Source organism: Condylura cristata, unplaced genomic scaffold (genome assembly GCF_000260355.1).
Source record: "Condylura cristata isolate star-nosed mole 26May11 unplaced genomic scaffold, ConCri1.0 scaffold00009, whole genome shotgun sequence".
NCBI classification, from domain to species: Eukaryota; Metazoa; Chordata; class Mammalia; order Eulipotyphla; family Talpidae; genus Condylura; species Condylura cristata.
In genome coordinates, this window is record NW_004567110.1 from 6,182,290 (window position 1) to 6,192,551 (window position 10,262).

At 56.1% G+C, this 10,262-nt stretch overlaps 1 protein-coding gene across 1 annotated transcript in view; it reads left to right on the forward strand.

Moving 5' to 3' along the window:
- Positions 1-10,248, forward strand: part of OC90 (otoconin 90) — a 28,805-nt gene extending 18,557 nt beyond the window's left edge. The window contains exons 11-15 of the mRNA XM_004679981.1: positions 723-776; positions 4,312-4,428; positions 5,311-5,482; positions 8,020-8,126; positions 9,944-10,248. Coding sequence (XP_004680038.1) covers positions 723-776; positions 4,312-4,428; positions 5,311-5,482; positions 8,020-8,126; positions 9,944-10,248 — 755 coding nt within the window. The remainder of the gene's footprint in view (positions 1-722; positions 777-4,311; positions 4,429-5,310; positions 5,483-8,019; positions 8,127-9,943) is intronic.
- The last annotated feature ends 14 nt before the right edge of the window (positions 10,249-10,262 follow it).

Here is a 10,262-nt window from a genome sequence, read left to right on the forward strand (position 1 = left end):
CCTTCCTGTTCTCTGAGCGAGGAGGCTGAGTGTAACTCCACCCCGGGGGTTAGTAAGAAACCCGCTGAGCGCAGTCTCCGCCGTGTAGTACATTTGAGTCCATTCCGGCTTGTAAACCACAGACGTGTTTCCCGTGGTTCTGGAGGCCGGAAGTCCAAAGTCAGGGGACCAGCATGGGTCCCATTTCCTTGTTCCCAGGCGGCCATCTTTCCCCTATTACCTCACATGATGAAAGCGGGGTTCTCTCTTGTAAGCACGCTAATCCTATTCTGGAGAGTTCCCCTTGTGACCTGGGCACTTAGCAGAGCCACAGCCCTCACACCAGCTACTGGATGTTGGTCTCATGTGAATTCTGTAGGACAAAAATACTCATTCTGCAGCGCTGCAGAGACTTGATTGTTGTCAAACAACATCACACTCATTCAAAGCACCTGAGGCTCAGCAGCCTTCCAGAGCCACATCGTACTCACCTGGAATCGTACAGCTGCTGCCTCATCTTCTCTGTTCAAAAAAAGTCAAATTACTTTTATTCTTTTCAAATTCTAAAGAGGTTCCCTACCCCAGAGTATCTCGCCAGCTCCGGCGGGCATGGTGCAGGTGTGACCGCCAGCAGGGCGGACTGGGGGGCTTGCCTGCGACCCCCCCGTTTCCAGTGCTCCCGGAGTGGTCAGTGGGAGAGGCTGGCGACACTCACTCTGTCTCGCTTCTTTTGGGGGCAGGAGGACCGAGCCAAGGCAGGGAAGATGGGGGGGCCGCCCGGGCCACACCAGCACCAGGTAAGCTCCCTTGGGCTCCCCAGCGTTTAAGTGGCCCCGAGACTTGGGTGCAGTCAGGCGAGTGGGGAAATGGGAGAATCCAGTGGGTCCTCTTGCCTTGACCCTGCCACCCTGCCAAAAGCAGACAAATGACGCTGAGACACTGCCAAAGAGAGACACTTAGAGAAATAGAAGAAGCTATATTTGGATTCCTATTTAAATAGTCTGAATCCTACATCATAAACTTTTAATATTTGCAGATTTCTCTCCCTGACCTTCACGCCTCACCCTCTTAGCAAAACACATCACGGTCCTTAAGTGTACGTGGGGGCCCTCGGCGGCCCTGATCTTGTCAGCTGAATTGGGCCACTCAGTTAGATGGGAGGGTGTTCTGACATTCAGTATTTTCCTGTGACAAACTTTCAGTGACGACCGTCACTCCTGGTATGGAAGCTAGTGACTTATTGAACCTGTTCGTTCTGATCTTTGCTGTTATAAATGATAGACATGCACTTTCTTCGTGCCCACCCATCTGATCAAGCAACCAGGATGAGGCTTAGAACTTGAAGTTCTGGGTACACGGTGCGGTCAGTGTGGGGCCCTCTCTGTGTTACCAGATTGTCCTAGAGAAAGTGGAACCGGTCACACATTCCTGAAGCAGAAAACAAGAAAATAAAAAGCCTCTTTTCCTTTTAATAGGAAAAGGAAAAGGCAGCCACTTCCTCCTTTCCCCTCTGACGAAGCTTGAGAGAGGTGCGTTAGTACCTGGCCTCTCCCAGGGCTGCTGGACCAGGCCTGGGCAGAACCCACAAATCCTGGGCAGAACCCACAAATCCTACACATTGAGGGTGTGTGCTCTGGGAAGCACTGGACCTCTGGGTGCAGGAGGCGAGGGGCAAGGAGAGACTTCAGAGGAATCGCCTCCCCAGACCAGATGCCCCTATCTAAGGGTGGGGCGCAAAGAATCCGGAAGGTTCTTCCTCAGGGAGGGTAGGGGTTTCACGCAGGAGGCAGCTTGCCTAGGAAGCTCCATCACTTGTAGAACTTTCAGCTGGAGCATCCCCCATCTGGGTGTGATGTACAAAGGTTTTCACACGCACCGAGCGACGTCAGGTGCACTCGGGAACGCGGTTCTGGGCACTGAGCTAGAAGCACTAGTCAAACACCAGCCCAGTCATTAATGACAGGATTTCACCCCATCATAAGAAATAAGAGAAAATGAGGCAGAAAGGCAAAGTGACTTAGCCACCGTCATCATCTAGCCTGTGGCTGAGCTGAGCTCCCTTTACCTGTGTTCTTTTGTTCCTTGCCTTCTACAGCTCTGGCCCAGTGAATTCCCTCTATCAGAGAAAAACAGGTGCTGTGACAGGAGGCAAGACAGACTTTTTTTTTTTAAGTTGAAGGGGGACTTGCTGGGGAGAAAGCCTGGGAGGGATAAAAGGAAGAGGGGGAGGCAGTGCAGCCCACAACACCCAGTCTAGCTCCAAATGTCTTTTGAGTGTCTTCTGTGTGGGGCACCTGAGGCTGGCTGTCCTGGGTCTGACAGGAAAGGCGGCAAAGCTGGCTTTGGCAGGTGGAGGCTCAGTGCAGTCCAGTCTGAGAAGTTGGGCTGGTGCCTGTGAGGAGCTGGGGCTGGCTGGGGTGGGGTCGTGGCCACAGGTGGTGGGAGAGAGGGAGAGAGGAGCAGATCCTGGAGAAGTAGAAGCTGGAGTATTCGGGAGTTTCTGCAGCTCCCCAGGCCTCTCCTGTCCTTCTGCCCCCAGGCATTCACCAGCAAGCCTCCCTCCGCTCAGGAATCCCCTCTGGGGGCCCTGGAGAGCAAGACAGAGAGCTTGTGCCTCTGTACCAGGAGAGACTTCAATATAAATGGAGCCGGCTCCATCCCTCAGGGGTGCCCTGGTGTTTCAAGGGGAGAAAGGAGGAGTGATGGGGGTGCGGGGCTAGCTAACAGGGGCTCCAGCAGGATGGGGCAGCATGACCTTCCGGAAGTCAGGTAGGAGGCAATGTTGCTTTTCCTCACATTTTATTAATTTACTAGATTGTTTACATAACTACTTAATTTGGGGGTACATTTTCACTCCTCCACATGTTCACGTGCTTCACTTACCAGCAAAGCCCCACTGCCACAGCCCTCTCCCTCCCGTCCCCCTCTCCTAGTCCTCCTCCCTCCCCTCACCCCTTCCTCCCCCCTGCACCCCCTCTGGTAACCAGTGTATTTCTCACAGCGTCTAAGAACTACTTGTGTTCTGCCAGTTTGTTCGCTTTGGATATTTATATTCTGCAAATGAGTGAGACCATCCGGTAACCGTCTTTCGCTTTCTGACTGACTTTGCTTGGCATCATCACCTCAAGATTTACTCTTGCTGTCCTAAAAGGCACCATTTCCTTTTTATAAATAACTGAGCAGTATCCCATTGCATGTATGTGTTCCACAGTTTTGTTTTCCAGTCTCTTGGGGCACTTGGGTTGGTTCCACGCCTTGGCTTTGTAGTAAGGCGCCATCTTGGTTTGCCTCTGTCTTAGGTGTGTTTTTGCCTCTGTCAGTGTTTTCACCACCTTTGGACAAATATCCAGCAGAGCTGGACAAATCCCCAGCAGAGCGTACCCAGGCGAGGCAAGTGGAGGCCCAGCCCCGCTCCTGCCCCACTGGCCTGAGGGCTGAGAGAGCTGACAGGGCCCAGATGCAGGCAGCAACCACCCCAACATGGCGGGTCACGCAGAGGCTGGGCAGGGGCTACCGAGGCTCCCTTTATCTGGCCTGGGCTGCATCTGGCTGGTGGGCTGTGACGGGAGACTTCTGCATCCAGCTAAGGGGGCAGGTAGAACCAACACAGGGGAGCAAAGACAGACTCAGATGGTGCCAGTGCCTGGGAGCTGGTGCAGGGAGGCAGCAGGTCAGAGGCTACTTTCCACATCAGGACCTTTCACTGCCTCAGTCTGGTGAGAAGCTGCTGCAGTGCTCTGAGTAGTGCAGGGCTGAGGAGCATGAGGGGCGCTGAGAGTTGTGAGGCGCACTGAGGAGTGTGAGGGGGGCTGAGAGTTTTGAGGGGCACTGAGAGTTGTGAGGGGCAATGAGGAGAGTGAGGGGCGCTGAGAATCGTGAGGGGCGCTGAGAGTTGTGAGGGGCACTGAGGAACATGAGGGGCGCTGGGGAGCTTGAGGGGCACTGAGAGTTGTGAGGGGCACTGAGGGGTGTGAGGGGGCTGCATTGTTGTGGACCAGAACTGGCTCCATCGCTCCCCATTCTATATCTCCTCACTGTGAGCCCCAGAGGGGCCTGCAGGGCAGGCGTGTCAGGGAGGTGTGGGGGGCTGAAGTGGCTTTGTCCACCAATCGTCCTCCGGAGACTCTGGCCAACTTTATGGTTCTTGTAGAGAACGGGGACGTGCGCAGGTCTTGGACCCCCAGCCTCGGCCCTGCAGGCTGCAGCCCCCCAGGGCCCTCTTGAATATTCTGCTTGGAAATCCCCATCTGCATTTGGTTTTGACCGTGTGTCCACCTGAAAATCTACTCTTGAACCCCTTTTTGAACACGGACCATAAAATCATATTTTCAGGATCTGCAGAGGTAGTTGCCACGGCAGAAGGGGTGACTGTCGCCCCCACCAGCGTGAAGTCTTTGGGGGTGTCCAGGTCACCTGCCAAAAGCCGTCCTGAGGAGACAACTGGCAAAGGTGAGTGAGAGCAGGCAGCAGAGGGGAGTCCTCTCCAGTCTCGGGGTGCTGGGCCTCAGCCCACAGAGCCCCTTAGGCCACCCACCATGCTGTGACCTCGAGTTCTTGGGGCTTGTCAGCACCCCCTGCTGGATGCGCATATTGGGGCAGAGGGAGACTGACTTGCCTGTAGCCTCTCAGCTGGGAAACTGAGCTCTCATCACCTTTATTTGCCTAGAAGAATGGAGCTTGGCTTTGTCCACATCGTGCTTAGTTGGTAAAATGAAACAACGCTTGGGTTTTCCTAATCCTCCTTTGTCTCTCCACCTGGGGTGCCTTAGTCCAGGCCCCGCACCTGCCTGGATCACAGCCCTCTGGACACAGAGGGGGCCTCTGTCTGGTCCAGTGCACCGTGGTATGTGATGCCGAGTGTGGAGAAAGCTGCTTCTGAGAGGGACGCTGGGCCTCTGGCCCCTCAGTTCCTCCCCCACTGCACTACAATGATGGGGTTACACAGCAGACTTCAGAGGAGGGGAGACAGAGAGGCGGGGGGGGGGGGCAGAAAGCGCAGCGGCCAATCAAGCATCCTGCAGGCAGATCCTGCCAGGTGTGCTCACCTGGTGGGGCCAGGAAGTCTATGGGGAAAGCCAGGACCCCCCAGGATGCTGGGCCATCCCAGGGCATCTTCACCCCAATTTCTGAGGGAGGGTTAACAAATAGTCTGAGCAGAGAGGTAGAAACCTGGGATTAAAAATTTACTGTTTGAAAGATATCCCATCCCGGACAGGGCTCAGCTCGTGACAGCTACCTGGGGGGAACGATGCTGGGAGGCCGAGGGCTGGCGCCCCCCTGTGACCCCCTGCCCACTTCCCCTGCCCTCCTGAGAATCATGGTTTCTGTCAGCCTGTGATAGATCCACCTTCCTGCACCTGGGCGGCGGGGACAGCCTGCAGGTGAAGCCGGAGCTCGGGGAGATGCTCTTCTGTCTGACCGCCCGGTGCCCCGAGGAATTTGAGTCCTATGGCTGTTACTGTGGGCAAGAAGGACACGGCGAGCCCAGGGACGCCCTGGACAGGTACGGACAGAGGGTGGCGGCCAGAGGCGCTAATGCCGCCTGCAGAGAGCTCAGAGGCGCCTCCACAGCAGTGTCGGGACTCTCAGAGCTTGTCGCAAGCACACTGCCTCTCACGGGGTCACCACCGTCCACCCGCTTTCTGCCTGAGCAGCGGAGGCCCAGAGGCTGACTGGTCTCCGACTCTGGCACGGAGAGGCAGAGCCGGACCTTTGGACGTGAGTGGACTTGCACCTTTGCTCCCAGCTGCCGGCCAGGGCCTCCACGGACACTCCAGGAGCCCGGCGCCTGCTGCTCTGCAATGAGCAAGATGGAGAATCGGGGTCTTGAGGTCATTTTTTCCCTGCAGGTGACCACATTGAAACTAGCGCCTCAACTCTGAGATATAAGGTGTGAGATACGCATAACCAGGTATTTTGGGAGCAGTTTTTACAGACAGTTTGCCAGCTACCTTCCTTTTAAAAGTGCTGGATTTTCAGTCTGCGGCTCTAGAGGATGGCACAGACACGTGCCCTCACCAGCTGCTGTTCCCGTAGATGTGCATCAGCCCACACTTGCCTCGCCTTCCCTCCTGGGCAGCTTCCACCTGGCAGAGACTCAAAGTCCCACCGCAGCACCAAAACACAGCCGTGTCCCAGGGCGAAGGAGCTGGAAATGAAGCCAGACGCCAGGACAGTGAGTGTGGGGGAAGAAACGGAGGCCGAGGTGAGGCCCCAGCCTGGACTTGTGTTTGAGGAACATCCATCTGGCAGTGGCTTGAGAAGCCGCACAGCCTGGCTGAGTGGTGTATGTGTCCGGCCGGCCGGCAGGCGGAGCGTTTTTTGCTGGAGGGCGTCGCGCCCCTGGGGGGGGGGGGTGGCTGCCAAAGGGGGCGGCAGAGGAAACTGGAAATCAAGGCCGGGAAAGACGGGCTCACTGGCGTGACACAAGCACACGCCAGTGGCCGCCAGAGGAGCCGAGAGCCGGGCGGGCTGGACGCGTCTGGTCTGGGCTTCGCCAGCCGCGCTCGCCGCCGCCAGCGTCCCTGCGGGCCGCCAACCCCGCCTGCCTCCGCGCAGACCCCGCAGGCCTCGGCCGCGCCTTCCACACGCACCGCCGCCCTGACGCTGAAGTCCTATTTCCAGCCCAGGGCAGCCCACCCCGAGCAAAGCGAGCAGCTTACACTTCAAAGGTCCGCCTCTGGCCTCCAGTGTCCAGACAAAGGACTATATGGCGCAGAATTCTGGACCGCACAGCACAAAAGATGAAAGATAGAAATCTGTGCTTTGTGGGGCCCCAGGGGAAGAAAGTGGGGAAGCCTTTGAAGAGGTGTCCTGGCCACAAAAATACTGAGGATTGGTCTTGCAGGAGGCTAAGTTTCGACGCCCGAAGGAAGGCACAGGAAGCCGAAACCCAGGAACTGGCTGAAGAGCGGCAACCTGATGACTCAGGCTAGGGGGTCGTTCAACACCCAGCTGCTTCCCCTTTGGGAGTTTTTACATTTTTCAAGAGGGTTTAGAGCATAGGTGATCGCCGATTCACTCACTGACGTTAGGTTTTAGCCACTGTATCAACCCTCATCCCAGCCAAAGGAGGCTGAGAGAGAGAGAGCCCGGCCCTGCTGTGAAGGCCGCTGAAGGGGGCTGCCCTTCAGGGCGGGTGTCCAGCCGCTGGGAGTGCCCGCTGGAGCCGGGACTTGGAAGGGCTGGCGAACGGGGGCTGGACTGAGCACACCATCCTGCCAGAAAGCCGCCGCGGGGGGTGGCCTCTGCTCAGCCCAGTCTCCAAGACCCTTAGTAAGACCCCCTAGTAAAGGCCCAGGAAAGCTGAAAGGAGAGGATTTGGGGACCAACCCAGAGGCCTTACTGGCAGGCCATCACAAGTTTTCTGGGGGTGCCCACCGGTGGGGATGGTGAGCCCCATTGGAGATGGTGAGGCTTTATCAGGCCAGATGGGCAATCTCAAGAGCAAGATGTGGATTCATTCCTGTTTATTTGCAGAGGCCACTTTGATCTACGCTTTTCTAGATGCAATTTTTATGCTCACTCACTCACCCTGTTCTCTTGGAGGCTGGAGACAAGGGGAGGGGCATCGCAGCCCGTGGCTGGGGGTCAGCCGCTGGGTATGTCAGATGCTGGCAGGAGTGGCCCAGAGGGCACCTCTGTGAAGCTGACAGTAATGATCCTTCCTCAAGACTCTTTACATTCACCCGTTGCAAAATTACTGTAATCATTTTCAATAACCGACCTACAAATTACCCACCTTTGCACTGCACAGAATCCTAATACAACTATAAAAATAATGTAACTGAGGTGCAGGCAGTGTGACTGGCCTGCCTCTGTTCAGTACACAGCCGGAACCACTATATATGATGTCCGTGGGTCTAAATACACACACGTTTATAAATCAGCCCTACGTGATGCATATTCATAAATCAGCTCTCCCTGCGCAGGAAAGGAGGCGCTGTTTTCTTCTCTCCCATAGAGTGGAGGAGAAGCAGGCCCTGAGGGAGCGCCAGGGAACTGGTAGCTGTCAGCCTTACAGGTTTTTCTTGCTTGTAGGTGCTGTTTGTCCCATCACTGCTGCTTGGAGCAGGCGAGAAGGCTGGGCTGCTTGCGGGAGCAGCTTCCTCCGTCCCTGGTGGTGTGCGAGCACAGCACACCCCAGTGTAAGTGTGGGCCTGCCCGGTGCGTGCGTGTTGGCAGCAGGACGCTTTCCGGTGCTGCAGCGGTTTTTATCTGACCTGTGGTTTAATCCTCTTAACTTTGAGAAAGGTTTTGGCACCTGAGCGGCTGCTGATACGTCAGTGGCCAAGAGGGGGCGCCCCGGCCCAGCTCATGCAGAGAGAAGAGGGCTGGGGTTGTCTCCTCCTTGAACTCAGGTCTTCCTTAAGCCAGCAGGGGTCTCCTAAGAAGCAGAAACCCCTCCCGAGGTGAAATCTGGGGAGAAATTCCAGGAAAAGCGAATGGTTCAGGAACGAGAAGAAAGACAGTGTCATGTGGGACAGTTTAAGGACGACAGTGGCTCTGTGTTGTCAGAACAGAAAATGGGGGCTGGAAGGCTGCTGTGGTCTAAGGGGCGCTGGGGAGACAGAGCACACTGGCCATGAACCCAGGAAGACTGGAGTCTCGACATGGTGTCCTGGGGGCCTATAAGCCGGGGTGGACTTAGAGCCCAGGAGATCAGGAGACGGGGTCCTGTCATTACTGTGGCCCGAAGAGGGGCCTGCAGTGGGATCCACCTGCTCAGCCAGATGCCTTCTCCCTTCCTCGGCTCTCACAGAAGTCAGGGACACAGCACTGGTCGTCTGAACCCCTCAGGGCTTCAGTGAACCCCAGCTGATGAGCTGTGAGCTCTGACAGTGCAGGTGGGGCAGGAAGAAATAAAGGAGCCAGGCCAGGAAGGCCCTGGGGAAGCAGGCTTTATGCCTTCGGCTGTTGACCCGTGTGCCTGGGCCTGAGACTGAAGGTGGGGGAGGAGGTTTGGAGGGTTAGTGTGGTCAGATGGTGCTGCCCCGTTTCTTACTTCCCCACCTGCACTGTCAGAGCTCAGAGAGTCAGCTGGGGCTCACCGAAGCCCTCAGGGGCTCAGGCTTCCAAACTTCATGGTTCCGTCAGATGAAAACCACTGACCAGACCAAATCCACCTGTTACTTCATTGCAAACCACAGATAGCAGGATGCGGATGTGTGTGTCACTGTCAACTCATCTTCACACTCATCCTGTTTGAGTCACATGAAGGTCTTCATCTCCATCTCCACTGCCTGCAGCAGAAACCTTCAAGGGATAGATAGGATGGCCAAATCCCGGGGGTGGGTGGGGGGATTGGGGGAGAGAGGGGAAGAAAAGACACAAATTGGAATTTCATGTAAGTAAAAAGTTGTTTGGTCTAAGTATGCTCCAAATGGAGATTCTGATTTGGACATATTTATCTGAAATTTAAATTTAAGTGCACTCCCTGTATTCTGTCTGGCCAAATTAAAATAGAATGGACTAGAATTACTGTTTCTCTTTGACAAATGAGGAACTTTGGCCCAGAGAAGAAACGGTTCAGTCCAACAAATATTTCCTTGGAGGAAACCCAGCGGACACTGTCAAGGACTGCCTTGGGGTGTGCCGCACACGGCCACAAGCTTCTCTGCCCAGCGGCAGGAAAGGTGGACACACAAATGCAATTAGGTGAATGTCATCAACAGGTGATCTGTGGTGACAGAGCAAAGCAGGGGTGAAGTCGAGGGGAGCCCACTGGAAAACCGCTCATTTAGGTTGGGGGATTTGGGATCTGCCCACCTTACCTATTTTTTGGAGTTAACCAGGAGGAGAAATTTAAGCATTTTCTTAGCAGAAGGATGGGCACATTCCTGACGCTAAGTGGCTGCTTGGCCACAAGCCGGTGGGTGCAGGAAAGGGCGATAGGGGCAGTCAGGTGGCACAGAGGCCTTCCTGCGATGCCACCTCTCATTTCCTTCCTCCGCCCCCCTCCCAGGTGTGGGCCAGAGTCTGTGCGCCAAACTGCTTTGTGCCTGTGACGAGACAGCGGCCAAGTGCATGGCCTCCGCCTTTTTTAATCAAAGCCTCAAGTCATCCGGCCCATCCCAGTGCCCGGGCAGCCAGCCCCGCTGTGAGGACCAGGACAGGCTCGGGGCAGAGTCCTCAGCGCCATCACCAGGATCCAGCTCCAGCTCCGAGGACAGCGAGGAAGCCCCGCCCCCGCCCGCCCAGGACAGCGAGGAGGCCCCGCCCCCGCCCGCCCAGGACAGGCGGAGGCCCCGCCCCGCAGGCGGGACCTGAGAGGAGACCCAGGA